The sequence below is a fragment of the Elephantulus edwardii genome, unplaced genomic scaffold (assembly GCF_000299155.1).
Source record: "Elephantulus edwardii isolate Elephantulus edwardi_28Jun2011 unplaced genomic scaffold, EleEdw1.0 scaffold00243, whole genome shotgun sequence".
In the NCBI taxonomy this organism is placed as follows: Eukaryota; Metazoa; Chordata; class Mammalia; order Macroscelidea; family Macroscelididae; genus Elephantulus; species Elephantulus edwardii.
In genome coordinates, this window is record NW_006399993.1 from 3,612,197 (window position 1) to 3,627,247 (window position 15,051).

Sequence of the window (15,051 nt, forward strand, 5' to 3'; positions counted from 1 at the left end):
CTTAGATGCTACTTCTCAACTTTTTTTTAAAATTAATGTTCATAAATATCTACATTTTAGATTTCTGTACATTCATTGCTGCATTACTTCTCCACTCTGATTCTTTCCCTCTTTCACTGCATGTATGGTCAGACAGACTGCTTACTGTACCTCAGACATAATCTTTATGCCCTGCTCTTAGACCTTTATGTTACTCAGTCCAACTGGAACATTCTCCCTCCATCTTTTAAGCCCATTTCAAAGCTTTTTATTGTAGTAATTTCTCCTGATCTCTCCCTGCTACCTTTCTGGTCTTTAGTTGCAGAAAGGTTCTGACCATCCTGGGGGTAGGAAGCACTAGAGAAAGAAACTAGAATTGCCTGGCTCCACACCCTCCCTGACAGTTCTCATTTTCCCACTAAGCCGAGGCACCAACAAACTTAAGGCAGCAGGCAGGTCAGCAGTAGGGCCATTAAGCTGAGAAAACACCAAGTTACAGCTCTGTCTCCTGCTTACGGCCAGGTGTCCTGACAAGCAATTCCCGCCTTATGGGTGAGTGGCACCTCTATAAACCCACTGACAGTTTGGGAGACAAACTCCGCCATCAATCAGAATGTAGCTATCAGGTTCACTTATAGCCTGTGCCCCAAATCCCTGCCAACCCCCCTTCCCCAAGCATATGCAGTTCAGCAGCCTGCCTCCATTCTCTGCTCAGCCTGGAAGGGGATTAAAAGCAACACAGAGAATCCCGACCTCACTCCTGAGCCCACATGGCAGAACACAGCAAAGACACCTGAAAGCTGCCAGGAAAGGTCCAACTTCTAGGCCTAAAGGTCCCATCTACTGCAGTCTTACTGCTTATCACCCCTCAACCAAACCTCTGTGGGATGAAGCTATCATGGATTCCTCAATTCTATGTATGTTCTCTTGCTATGATGTCCTTCAGACCTGTGTATTCTGCCTAGCACAGTCACTTTTAGGTCTGCAAGCAAATACCTGCCCACTTTTCAAATATGACTCTGCTCAAACATGCCATCTAGTATTAACTTAAGGTGTTCTTATGCAACTGCATTTTGAAATACTTCCAGCCATCCTTCATCCCCTGGTTTGGTGTCATAAATAAGACTGAACAGGTTCATTTCTTTCTGAAAAGTTGGATTTCCACTCCAGATTAATGCTGAAATCAGAATCTACATTAACACAATCTCAAGGTGATTTTTATGTATATACAAAACATATCTGGGGATCTAGAAAATCAACTAGAACAAATTACATAGAAGTCTTGGTTATGAACAAAGTTTCAAGATCTGGTCCTCACTCTGGATGGTAGATGAGCATTCTCCAGGTATTTTATACATAGGTGTCCCTTCCTTGGCATGTGTCCAGATTCTGATGTCCTTTCAGGATCACATTTATTACCATCATTGTCCTTCATAAGACTGAGGCTTCCAAGATGGGTCTCAAGTCTGAGTCACAGCTGTGATCCTAGCATCATGCAGCACTGAACTGCCCAGGTCCACAGCAGATGCCACACAGCTCACCACAACAGTACTGATCAGATGCTGCCAACACTATTTTAGGGAGTCCTGTGCCAGGAGGTCGGCTGAGGCTGGTTAGCTCGTTGAACCTCTCAGGGTACAACGTTCTTTTTAAGACCAGCCAGGCAGGCTAGAGCATGACATATCTTATTTTCCAAGGAAAAGGCCTTTCTGCCTCTGGTCTGAGTAGTGGCCTGAGACTCTGACCCCTTGCTCCAATAGAGACAGATGTTCAGAGCCTCTTCCTGCCTGACAGGTGTTCAGAACAGGCTGCTGCCACCAATTTCACTCTTGTGCTGCCCCAGCCTGTTCCAACCTCCTTCCCAGCGCATTAAACTTTATTTTCTTAATGAAATGTCACTTGCTGACTTCTGGCAGAATCATAATAAAAAGAAATGGCCATAAAGCCGTTTTATGCAGATAGCGCCCCCGCCAGCTTGTTCTCCCCTCCCTCCCCCTTGGAGAAGAAGGCTCCACAGTCATTTTATGTTCTCAGCTGCTGGTGTATCCCAAGCCAGTACTCAAAGGCAAGATGGCACATAGAGCTTCCTTCCAAGGCTCTGGCTCCTGTTCCATGTGGCTACAGGATAACAGGCAAGCTGCTCCTCCTGCTGCTGCTATCCAGGGGAGGGGCTCAAGCCCCAGGGCCTTAAACATGACTCAAAGCAAACTTCAGTCACCAGGGAAGCCCTCTTTCTAGGGCTCTCTCCAACCTCCAAAACATACTGACAGTTAGGAAAGGAAATCTGATGGCTTATGATGCCAGTCAAGCAGGTGCCGGAACTGCCCTGTCCTGTGGAAGTAGAGCAAAGCAAAACTCCCATTCTTTCCAAATGAGCACTAAATAGAGAGAGAAGGTGAAGTGCAGAAATTATAAACAAATCTCAATTTTAGAAAAATGACTCCTTGCCCATAAACTCATTTCTTCCTGGGCCACTGAGGAAAGGGGGAGAGGAAATCAGTGTTAATTTAATCAATTGATCAGATGATAGATTGAGAAACTAGAGATGCCCGTTTACTGGGGGCAGTAACATCCTGGAACCTGAAACCACAAAAAAGGAACCATTAATTTCTTCACCTGCTGCTCCCAATAAAACTAGAACCCAGGGAGCGAGGAAAGTCTTGGGGTCCCCCAGAGGCCTGTGCTATCCACTGTGGAAGGCAGGGGCAGCAGCTTCCGGAGAGTTTTACACTGGAATTAGTTACAGATGCAGTTACGGTGTCTTGTGTAAACGCCATCGATTGGGGAGCTGACAGTCTGGGGAGCTGCGATGCGGGACAATCAATCGGCCTGCAGTGTCACCTGCCACCTCGCTGAACAGTTGACAATGCAATTATCCAGTGTGGAGGCAGGGAGTTGGCGTGTGTCAAACGCACTTAGCCACTTTCCGGGCCTCCTCGATAACGCGTTTCACTGCCAAACGTCAGGAGAGACGCATGGAGACAGCCGCCGTTTAAAACCATTGATACTTGCTCTTTCTGCCTGCACTCCCACTGTCCCAGTTTAACAATTGTGTTGCAAAAGGCGATTAAATCCCCGTCAGTCGCCACAAGGGACAGAATGTGCCCTGCTCTTTGCCACCTTTCCTCATGCCTCCCAAGAGGCAACAGTTGTAACTACATGGTGGTGAAGTCAGGTGCCCTAACCCTTTCCATTCAGGACTGCCTCCAGCAGGCTGCTAGTCTAGCACACGTCACTGATGGGACCAGCAAAGCTGTACTGAAGAACACTGTTACCATCTGGAACTCCCATCTTTTGGAAGCCAACTCACTAAAGAAGGCAGCAATCAGGGCAGGGTCGTGGTCCTTGTGTCCCTGGATGCGGTACAAACCCCTACCTGTTGTCCCACAATCTAGTCCTAAAAATCTATCAATACACAGTTAAAAAAGGTCTGTGCTATAGCTGCCTTGCTTGCCCTTTTTCAGGCTACCTGGAACTAACCTAAATCCCAACCTAAATCTAAACAGGAATTTGAGGAAGGCGTGTACTCTATGGGTCAGGACCTGAGCAGAGCAGAGGCCCTGCACAGGGCTTCTCTTTAGTACCACTGCCTCATCCTCACCTCTACCTGTCTGAGTCAAAGGGGTTTAATGCTAGATTGCAATAAAGCCATTCCCTCCCTGGCTTCCATTTCCTGTGCAGCCTCCTGAGACATTTCTCCACCTCATCATCCTTGTGTCTACCACATCACTGCCATTTTATTTGAAACCAACCAATCCCATGTGCTTTAAGCTATGAGTGTGCCATCAGAGCTCTGGGCTCCCCAAACTCAGCTAGTGAGCTCTCACTAGCAATCCTTGTAGGGGAAGGATCAAGGTTTTCCACTATAAGTCTTTGTCTCAGTATCCAAACACCAAATACAGGAAATGAAAATTAGAGTTCACTTGTCACACAGCTCATCTGACTACCTGAGAGGTAAGCTTATCTTTGGGGCTGTATAATGAGGTTTTCTCCTGTAGCTATTTCACTAGTGTATTGAGCCCTTCCCTGCTAGGGTTGGTATAGTACTCTAGAAAAGCATCCTTTCTCCTAATGATTGATCTCTTTTTGGGGAATGCTGGTGACACACTTGACTCTGTGTCTTGCAGTTAGAACTTCGACTAGAGAGAACAGCTGTATCACACCAGAAAACATAAAGGGCTGAGAGAAAACCAAGCCTGGACACACAGCTGATGATTTTTTTCCTAAACTAGAACTAGAAAGACCAAAGCATTTATATTCCAGAGGTTCAGAATTTCTGCCAACTTGTTCTCTTACTATCTTTACCTTTATGTTACGTGCCATCGAGTTGCAAGTGACCCATAGCTAACCCTGCAGCAGGTTTTCAGAGGCAGTAAAACACACAGGAGGAGACTGCCCATCCTTCCCTTCCCAGCAGACCTCTCTTGATGCTCACCATTCTGTGTGGTCCTTTTCTATCCTTAGACACCAATTCCAGGGGTCCCTGGGTCTGAGAAAGCTCAGCCTCCCTCTCAGTGACCATAGGTCCTCATCTCTAAGGCCTGTCCTCTCAGCCAAGTGCCTCGACCAAGCCTCCCAAAATGGATTACAAAGTAACGATTTTGATCCAAAAAGCTCAGAGTGGGCCTGACGGGAAGCTTTGTTGAGGATGATGAAGGAGCCCAGGTCTGGGAGGAGGGAGAGGGGACGATCGGATATAGGAACTTATCTGCAATTCTTCAATTCTTTCATATCTAACAGGGACAGCAATCTCTGTTCTGTCAGCACGCACAGCGCGGCTTAAATGGGCCTCACTGCTCGCCTGCTCATCCTGCCTCTGCCTCCCTCTCTCTGAAGTCTGCTGGGCAGCTTCTTCAGCCAGCGTTATCACTCCCTCTAACCGGTCTTGGCAGGCAATCTAATTCCTCCTGAAAAGGTCACCGCCATTTTAACTGCCTTTCAATCACATTAAGCACGCGCTGCCCGGCTTGCAGCCCGGCCCACCCGGCGGGCGATCAATGCACTGCACTGACACCAGCACGCCTGGCGGGGCCACACCCAGCCCCCCAAGAGTTGGGCCTGTTGGTGCAGGTCAGGGAGGAAGACCAACAGATGGCCAGTGTCTACAGTGTTCTAGGGGCAAAGGCAGTTGGGATCAGCCGGGCTTTCCTTTGATAGCCCCCCAACTGTGGAGCCTCAGCCTCCTCCGCTCCACTGCGCCCTGCTCTCTGTCTCATGGCCCCTGCTGATCTTGCTGTAAAACAGCCTTTCAAGTCTGCCCGTCTTTTGACTGCACTAAGCTGTTTAAGAGGCGCCAGCAGCTTCTATCAGGAAAGCTGGAGCAATTCTCTGCAGATAAAGGCACCTCCAGACCCTGTTCCCTCTTCAAGTCTCACTCTCATTCTCCCTCTCCAAATCGCTCAAAGAAAAGGCCCCTTTGAACTCCCCTCAGGAATTCTTGAAAGGAACCACCTCATAGTGTAAACATTCAGGGAAAACTGACACCCGCCCAGGGCCTAAGAGCCCCTTATGCCCACTCTACAAGTGCATCCCAGCACAGGAGAAATACTTTGTCAAATCAGCAGGCCCGATGTAGCTTTATCCCCTGAAGTCCTATCTGGTGACCAGAAGCCATCAAGCCAGTTGCTGTGCCAAGAATTCTAAGAAGTTGCCACAGTGACAGAAGATGAAAATAAGTTGCAACTGCCAACAAGCTGACTCAAGAGTAGCATCCTGGAATTAACCCTATGTGAGTTGTTACTAACTACTTCTATGCGTATACCTTGTGGGATCCTGAGCCCTGCTGCCCATCCTCCCAGGGAATGACACTCAGAAATTCCAATAGAAACCTGTAGTAAATGGTCAAAGCAATGGTTTAGTCTGACTGACACTGAGCTTGTACCAAACAGCTTGGATAATTAATTTATCTCTTCTGTAATAATGCCCGAGGTGAACCCTTTACCCCTTCATGTGGCCAGTGCGTGCTAGATGTCACTGTGGAGAACATGCGTTAGCACAAGAGCAAGCAGAATGACTCCAAAGAGACCCTATTCCTAGCTGCTTCAGGTCCCCAGTGACCAGACACAGCAGCACTCCCAAAGTGTTGCTCAGAGAAAAGGCAGATGTGAAGCAGATTGGTGTGCTTAATGACCACAAGCTGCAGTGCCAGATGTGCTCGTGTGCAGAAAGAGACGAGTGGGAGGCCAGAAGGCAAGAATCTTCCCATTTAAGTGGAGTTTGACAAGGGGTTACTACTGACCCACCCTGGGTGCCCACCCAGTTCTACTGTCTGACCCGGCAGGAGGGATTTCCATTGTGCCAACCATGGTCCTCCAAGGAGCTGGGAGGGCACTGGGGATGGACAGAGCCCTGCAGACCTCTATGCAGCAATTGGGGAAGAGCCCAAGGGAAGCAGGGAGCAGCTGGGTCCAGGCCCCACTTGCTTAAGGGCAGAGGGAGCCCAGGCAAAAGGGATGGGATCAGAGTTAAAATTAGATTCACCAATAAAACTCATGGGAGGTCAAATTTTGCCATAACTCACTCGCTGCTCTGTAACTGATTTCTGTGACATAGGGCTGAGGAGGAGGAGGAAAATCCAATGTGTTTGCCTGGAAGCCCTCAGGGCCCCTAGTGCTGGAGGTGTACAGCAGGTTGCTGGATTCTCATTTATCAGCCTTAAGAGGGATGGAGTGATAAATGCATAACCGTCCCTTTAATATTTTATGCAGGTGCCAACGCGGCTTGGCTGTCACCTTCAATGCATCACCCGAGGCTGAGAGCCCCCCTCGTCACTCCTAGCTTGCAGCCTCACAATTCCATTTCCCCACCCAAACACATCCATTTTAATATGCACATCACAAGCAGGCAGCTCGGTCACAAAGCCCCACCAGCAGCAGTACCCACAAGGTAGAATGTATGACCAGCCACCAGTCCTGGCCTCTTGGCCTCCAACAGATAGCTACCTAGCAGAGGTCTGGCTATCAGAGTGCCACTGCCTATGTCAGCTGCTTGTACCTCGGAAGCCACCTTCCAGGAGGGTGGTTGCCCGTATCCGCTTCTGCCCACACCACTCATATTCCTCAAAGCGGGTGCTGTTCTCATGCTCGATGTCTACAGCATCCTCCTCAGTCAGGCAAGAGCCCTCCCTCTGTGAAGAGTAGAGCAGGATTATTTGGGGTTCAGGTTGGCCCTACCCACCCCCACCCAACCAGGCCTGAGAAGGAAGGCACTGCCCTGGGACCAGCTGCATTGTGCCAAATGGGTCCTTGGCTCTAGGACTCCTTTGAAGGAAACCAATCTAGAGGTCAAAGACCTGGCCCTCTTTCCAATAATTTCCCACTATACCCAGGGAAAATGGAAGAGAGTAAAAGCAAAAGAGGACAGAGTAGAAGCTGCTGAGACCCCAAGAGACCACAGATTTGGAGAACATCTGCAGCTAGTGCAAAGGGAAGGGAAGGGTGGGGTGGGAGGGGGTGGCCCCTCTACCTTAGAAAGGCAATGCTCCACATGCCTACTCATCTCCTGCTCCGATCCTGCCAGGGGGCGGTTGCACAGGGGACATACCTGCCCTTCATCTTGCTTCCTCCGTTTCATTTTCCCAATCCGAGCTGCATTGAGAAACCAAGAACAAAGTGCAGAACAGGCAGTCAGTCACTGTATCTTCTGGGTCCCAATGGGGCCATCACCCCCTGCCAATCATTAGTCCCTCTTTACTGTGCCTGAGACGGCCCTTATTTTATAGCCCTTTTTCTCTTGGGGTCTGAGTCTTGCTAAGAGCACCCAAGGAAGAGACTGGTGCTAATTCAAGGAATGATGCCCGTTGGGCACAGCTGGCTCAAATTTAATCCACACTGCCCTATCTGCAGTGCTCAAAAACCCAGTGGCCAAAGATACTCCACATCTCTAGATAACTCCTCAGAAGTCCAAGACCACAAGCTCTTTTGGCATCAGAAGTCCACTCAGCTCTGGCTCTTGGCCAGAATTCACAGTCCCTCTAAAGGTATGACATAACTTGTTGCTCACTCATCAACTAAACCTGTTGAACCTAAGCCAAAAGCCCTGAGGTACAGACCTTAGGTGCTACCTATAATCACCCTAGGAAGAATTTATCTAATGTCCACTGGTCCCACTTTACAGGAGAAACAACTGAGGCCCATACACAAAGGTAAAGATGATCTAGGTCAGAGCTTGGGCAACGAGGTTAGAGGGGTCCAGGGCACCTTGAGAAGGCAGCACTTACTGTGTTACCCAAACCTGTTCTATCATTTCTAATCAGTGCATGCAGAGGGGCTGGCAGGCCTTAGAGACAAAGGGCTGACTGCTATGCTGTCCCGCAGGGGGCTCAGTTCCAAAGTGTACACTGCAAGCCCACAGCACTGCTAATTAATGCTGAGAGATGCAATCATTTCTAATTAGCTCACTAATCCCTCTCTGCAGCCCTCCTGTCACTGAAGCAGGAAGGGGTCAAAACAGGGACTTCTAGGCCCTCCCTGGATGCAAAGGCAGGATCAGAGATGGCCACTCAGACCAGACTGATGGGGGAGGGGAAGTTCCAAGGAAGCCATGACTCCCTGCTGCAGGGTTAGGAAGAGTTTTCTCTTAGACACTGATCCTATTGCAAAATGATAGGAGGCAGGAAGAACACAAGTGAGACAAGAAATGTCTGTTACAAGTTATAGAACTTCTACTGTGTGTCAGGCTTGAGCTACCTTTTATGGAAAGTAGCTCACTGAATTCTACTTTTTGAGGCTAGGTTGAATTACTTCATTTCAAGAGTAAGAAACAAACAGAGGGCTCAGTCATGTGCCCAAGTACTTAAAAAGTGGCAATGGCAAGACAGGAAACATGTGAAAAACCTAACCATAGCCTAGAAAGTTCTCCTGTCACAGCAGCCCACATGAGCATCAACAAAGGCTGGTCCTACTGATTATGCAGGCAGCAAGAATAGGCACTTCTCTCTGGGCATGTGTGAAGCCAGGTGCTGTGGGTCTGACAAGGGAGTTAGTCCAATTCCAAAAAGACCAAATCTAGAAAAACTCAAACCAAGAGGACAGCCACCATTCCACCAGGACAAGCACAAGGTTTGAAACACTTTGGATTTGAGTAGCCTGCCTCATCTCAGCTCTTCAATTTCCTGTTCTCCTACTACAGGAGACATGATTGTATTTGATGTCCCACTCGATTTAGTAGACAAAGATTCCAGTTCCTCAGCCTTGGCAGCCAGAACCCTTGGACTCTCAGGCTCAAGCAGCTTTGATATTTAGAGCCAGGGGTAGGATGGAAAGGGATGCTAGGTATTAGAAGGGCACTGAGTAATGGACCCTAAGGAGTTCTAAAGCCTAGTATGGAGGGAGCGGTGTACAGATGTGACTGAAGGTCTGTCATTTACCCTAAGAGTCTGAGGGAATGCCTCCTTAGGAAGAAGGGTCTGTGATAAAATGTTGTTAGATGACTGAATAAAGAAAAGTTTTTCACAGAATTACCAAGAAAGGCACAATACTGGATACTCTTCTTGCCTAGGGCACTTAGGCAGCCCCCTGGTAGCTCCAGGAAAGCACCTTGATAGACTGAGCTTCACCTGGAAACTGTCAGATAAATATGGTAGGCTTGGTCTGGCTCCCCTGCTACCACCAGTCATCTTCTAAGTCCAGAACAAACTCAGTAAAGCTTAGGACAGAAAGTTTTGCTTCCTATTTTACCTAGAGGACAGTTATCTCTACCCAAAGCCGATGTATTTGCCAAGGTTGTACAGCATGGTCAGCCAAACACGGGCTTTGGAGATAAATAAACTTTAGTTAACATCACAACTAAGCTACATCCCAGCTGTGTGATTTTAAATAAATCACCTTAATCTCTCCTGGTAGTCTTATCTCTAAAATATGTGCTGTGAGAATGGTGCTTAACATGGTGCTAACTCATAATGAGTACTCTCACTTTCTCAAACTGGGATACAGCTTGGTAGCAAAAACCAAGTGGCAGGAGCTGGGGGATCCTGAACCTCTAGCTGGCACCAAGACCCCTGTGGTCCTTCTCGCCAGCCCACAGATATACCACACCCTCGTCAGTACAAAAAGCTAGGGTGATTCAATTGTGTTCAGCAAACAGTAATGCTCCAGAGGTTTGAATCCAAAAAAGAAGGCCGTCAGGTAGTGCATACACGGTCTGTTTTCAGAGAAGGCCTCTAAGAGCTGTCGAGCCCACGCTGATCACCTTTGTGAAATGTGGGCCGACTGATAACTCAAAGAGCTCCAGGATGAGTAAGTTCCTGTTGCCGTGGGAACTCCAGATCTCACTGCATTGTCAACTCTCAGCAGAGAGGCTGTATTCACATTACTGGGCACTGATTAAAAACTGGAAGAAAAACATTCCCAGCGCCCTGCCAGCTTGTTCAGTGAGGTCCCAGCAGTTTGCAAATTCAAAGCTGAGTTCTCGAGTGGAATTGTGCGGCTTGTTCCTCATTCTCTGGCACTTACTGCCCCCCAGGGTTCTTCAGGGCCTTTAGAGACTCAGACGGGAACTGGGAATCATAACCTCTATTAGATAGACAGGATAACTGAGGGCCATCGCGTTGGTGTGCACATACCCAGGCGCCTTGACTGCGAAGAAACCAACGGGCCCCAATGTCGAAGAGACCCAGGAGGCAAGCAGGAGCTGCAGGCAGTGAGGGAGGGAGGAGGCCGGGGGTGGGGCGGAGGGAGGGGCCGGGCAGAACTCACCATTCAGTCTGGTCTGCCGGTTGGCTCGCACTCGCAGGAAGGTCTAGGAGAAGATCCCCCACAGAAACAAAAAAGAAAAACAAGACAAGACTTAAAGCGCGGCCAGGAGTGCTGGCCCCTGCTCCAGCCCCCGACCCTATCCAGGATTGCCCCGCCCCAAACAACCCATAAACAAACCTACTTCCTCCCGCCCGCCGGGCACCCTGCTCCGCCGGCCGCTCCGAGCCTTCGGCATAGCCGCCTGGGGCTGCTCTAACGAGACCCCGTGGCCGCCGCGCGGTGCGGCCCTAGCCCCGGCCCCCGGCACTCAGGGCCCCGCGGCCACCCGGCCGGCGAGGGCGGCGATGCGGGCGGATTCCCCCCGGCTGCCCGGCGGCGGCGGCGCCTCAGCTCCCAGCGGCGGCAGCGGCCATGTTGGCCCTAATCACGTGACCCGCCGCCGTCGCGCGCGGGGGTGAAAGTTCATGGGAGGGGGCGGCCAGGGAGGCTGTCGCTCATACACCGGTAACGAGCAGCCAGGGACGCTCCAGGGGCCCTCCCCCTGCCCGCGAAACCAACCCGTCCCAGGTTTAGCAGCTACTAGGCCCTCCCACCTCGAACCTCCTCCCCCTGAGGGTTCCTTCCGCCCCAAGGCCCAGCCACTGTTTCCACTTCCGTGCGGTTGCCCTAGAACTAAGGTGTCGGTTTGCTGCGAAGGCATCGGAATTCCTGGTCGGCTGCAGGTGGTCCCAAACTAGCTCATCTGCACTTCTGTTATTAGAGGATGTCCAGCATTTTGGCTGGCTGCTGAAGATAGGATAGCTTTCCGTCCCACAAGAGTGATGCCTTATATCCCCGTTATAGCTTGTACAATCTTTATTGGTGGACTGACCACTCCAGGGTTGAGGCCATGTGCGAGTCATCTGGGTGAACCCAGCTTTGCACAGACATCCCTGAGACCTGTTTCAGTGGCTGTATCTGTAGATGTCACTAGTCTAGTCCATAAAGTTTATACGCTCCCTAAACTCAGAGCTGCCACATGAAGTCTTCTGGTTTACAATTTCACTCCTTGAAACAAATCCTTCTTCCACTTTACATAGAGTGAAACCTTTTTTTTTTTTTTTGAGTGAAACCTTCTTAATGTGCAAAATTTTCCTTCAATGGAGATGATCTCTAACTGTGGCATAGGACCTTCCCTGACCTGCTCTACTTTTCCAGCATCTTCTACCACTCAAATTCTTTCTCCCTTTGTCTTCTTGACACTGGGTTGCAGAGTGATTTCAGTTCTTTTAATCACTCTTATCTGCTTTCTGGACCACATTAGCCACCATGCTTCCACTTCTGCTTGGTTAACTTCATCTTTCAGGACTCTGGGAAGGCTTTGCTTTTTCCCCAAGGCAGAAAGAGTTGCCTCTGAATTTCACTGTCCCTTGCCTTTGCTTTGATTATGTTAATTTACCTGTCTGTCCCTTGGATGACCTCTTAACTAGTCTCACCCAACCTAGAGACTAGCATAAAAGAGTCATCACTAGTGGAAAAGGGACAAGGATGTTCATGAGGGAACTGACTCTCACTCTGAGCAACTGGGTCCCCAAGTCTTTCTAGTAGAGGTGTGCTTGGAGGATCAGTTGTAAGAGATCTGGATGGCTTTTTCCTTCACAAATCCTATATGCTAGGGCCTTTCTAGGTTTATCTGGTAGAGCAGGGAAATAAGTGGGTAAAGATGTGTGTGAGAAAGGCAGGGACAACACTGACACTAAAGTTAACTCCGCAATAAGGGATATACCTTTAACTTGCTGGTCTGTCTGATACTTCTCTAAATCTGAACATTCACATTAAGACAGACTAGGAAGAAGGATTGGCCATCCACTTCTGAAATAGCAGGCCTCTGAAAACCCTATGTACAACAGAACACATTTAGATAACAGAAAAGGCAAAGGAGGTTGAGTTTTCAAGTATGGAAATACAAAGGAAGAGGAACAGTTGTAAGCAGACACTGGTGATTCAGTGACTGGGATAATTGGGATGGGAGTGTCAGAGACAGTGTGATTGGCACAGGACAGAGCGGAGTTTAGGGCTGTTGTACATAGGGTCGCTATGAGTCACAAGCGAGTCAACAGCATGTAACAACAACAACAACAACAACATTAACCCAAATGGAGGTCTTCACTGGATTGAGAGACGATGGTACATTCACACAATGGAATACTATGCAGCACTCAGGAATAACGATTTTGAAAAATACTGTATAACATAGGAGAGGCTAGAGTGCATTATGCTGAGTGAACTAACTCAGACGCAAAAGAATAAATACTGTATAAGGCCATTATTTGTGCCAAGAAATCTGGAGAACAACCACTTGGCCAACTGACTGGAAGAGATCTATATTTGTTCCCATTCCAAAGAAAGGTGACCCAACTGAGTGTGGAAACTACAGAACAGTGTCTTTGATTTCACATGCAAACAAGATTCTACTGAAGATTATCCAAAAATGATTAGAACAGCACATCAGAGAACTTCCGGAAGTCCAGGCTGGGTTTAGAAGGGGTCGTGGTACTAGGGATATTGTTGCTGTTGTTAGATGGATCTTGGCTGAAAGCAGAGAATACCAGAAGGATGTCTATCTGTGTTTCATTGATTATGCAAAGGCATTTGACTGTGTGGATCATAACAAACCGTGGCTGACTCTGAGAAGAATGGGAATCCCAGAACATTTAATTGTGCTAATATGAAACCTATACTTGGACCAAGAGGCAGTAGTCAGAACAGAGCAGGGTAACACTGCATGGTTCAAAATTGGGAAGGGTGTACACCAGGGATGCATCCTGTCTCCATACCTTTTCAACATGTATGCAGAGCAGATTATCCGAGAGGCTGGGCTCTATGAGGAGAATTGTGGCATCAGGATTGGTGGAAGATCTATTAACAATCTGCGTTATGCAGATGACACAACCCTGCTTGCTGAAACTGATGAGGACCTCATGAACTTGCTGTGAAGGGTCAAGGACTGCAGCCTTCAGTATGGACTGAGGCTCAATGTCAAGAAGACAAAGATTCTCACCACTGGACCAATTGGCAGCGTCAGGATGGATGGCGAAGAGATTGAGATTGTTCACAGCTTCAGTTTGCTTGGCTCCACAGTCAACACTCTTGGCACCAGCAGTCAGGAAATCAAAAAGCATATTGCGATGGGAAAGTCTGCTGTTAGGGACCTCTCTAAAGTACTCAGGAGCAACGGTGTCTCTCTGGAGACTAAGGTGCGCCTGATACAGGCCATGGTATTTGCAATCGCTTGTTATGCATCAGAGAGTTGGACAATGACTAGGGAGGACAGAAGGAGAGTGGATGCTTTTGAGCTGTGGTGCTGGAGAAGAGTACTGCATGTACCATGGACTGCCAGGAGAACAAACAGATTCATCTTGGAGAGGATTAAACCAAGCTACTCCTTGGAGGCAAGGATTCTGGGGCTTCGTCTGACATACTTTGGACATGTTGCCAGGAGGGACGGGTCCTTGGAGAGGGACATCATGCTTGGGAGGGTGGAAGGACAGCGCAGGAGGGGAAGACCCTCTATGAGATGGATTGATTCGGTGACTGGGGTAATAGGGATGGGTGTGTCAGAGGCAGTGTGGTTGGCCCTGGATAGAGCAGGGTTTAGGGCTGTTGTGCATAGGGTCGGTATGAGTCGCAAACGACTCAATGGCACATAACAACAACAACAACAACAAAGGCCATTATTGTAAAAACGGAAAGATAACCAGTGAGATGTATATCTCAGAGGAGAAGGGGATGGGGGGATTGAGGGGAGAAAAGGGGAATCATGAGATTGAAGAGGTTGTTGGGGGAAGGGGAGGGGGGTGATCCAATCACTGGGAAAGATCCAGTAGAGATCTGAAAAGATGGGGTAATTTAAGTGGGCATAAATCAGTCGGGATTAATTTTATAAGACAATATATGGGAATGATTGATTGTAAGAAACACAATGTGAATGAGAAGAAAAAAAACTTCAACATAAGCCTAATTGGTGGAGGGAGGGAGGGAAGGAGGGAAACTTCCCCCCACATAACCAAAACACAATGTACATGAATGAAACACAACAAAATAATTTTAAAAAGGAGGTTCTGGAAACACTTGGTTTAAGCATTCAGATTCTAACCACAAGATTGGTAGTTAAACCCATTTGCTGCTCCACATTGTTGTTATTGGGTGTTGTTGAGTCGAATACAACCCATAGCGACACTATGAATAGCAGTTCTTATCCTGTCCTATGCCATCCTCACAGTCTTCCAAGCTGACTGTCACAGTGTTAATCCACCTAGTTGAGGGTCTTCCTCTCCTTCGCTCCACCTCCTCATAGAAGAAGTAATTCATGGAAGATGAGGTAATCTGCTTCTGTAAG

General features: G+C 48.4%; 1 protein-coding gene across 3 annotated transcripts in view; it reads right to left on the bottom strand.

Annotated features, from left to right (window-relative positions):
* The window catches only part of RNF220 (ring finger protein 220), a 359,333-nt gene that overhangs the window by 9,807 nt on the left and 334,475 nt on the right, over positions 1–15,051 (bottom strand). For 2 of the 3 annotated variants that reach the window (XM_006899007.1, XM_006899006.1), the window contains exons 6-8: positions 10,674–10,716; positions 7,522–7,565; positions 6,973–7,105 (exon numbers count right to left, since the gene is read on the bottom strand). In XM_006899007.1, coding sequence (XP_006899069.1) covers positions 6,973–7,105; positions 7,522–7,565; positions 10,674–10,716 — 220 coding nt within the window. Of the gene's footprint in view, positions 1–6,972; positions 7,106–7,443; positions 7,566–10,673; positions 10,717–15,051 lie in introns of all 3 variants that reach the window. The other variant, XM_006899008.1, reaches the window with a different exon arrangement.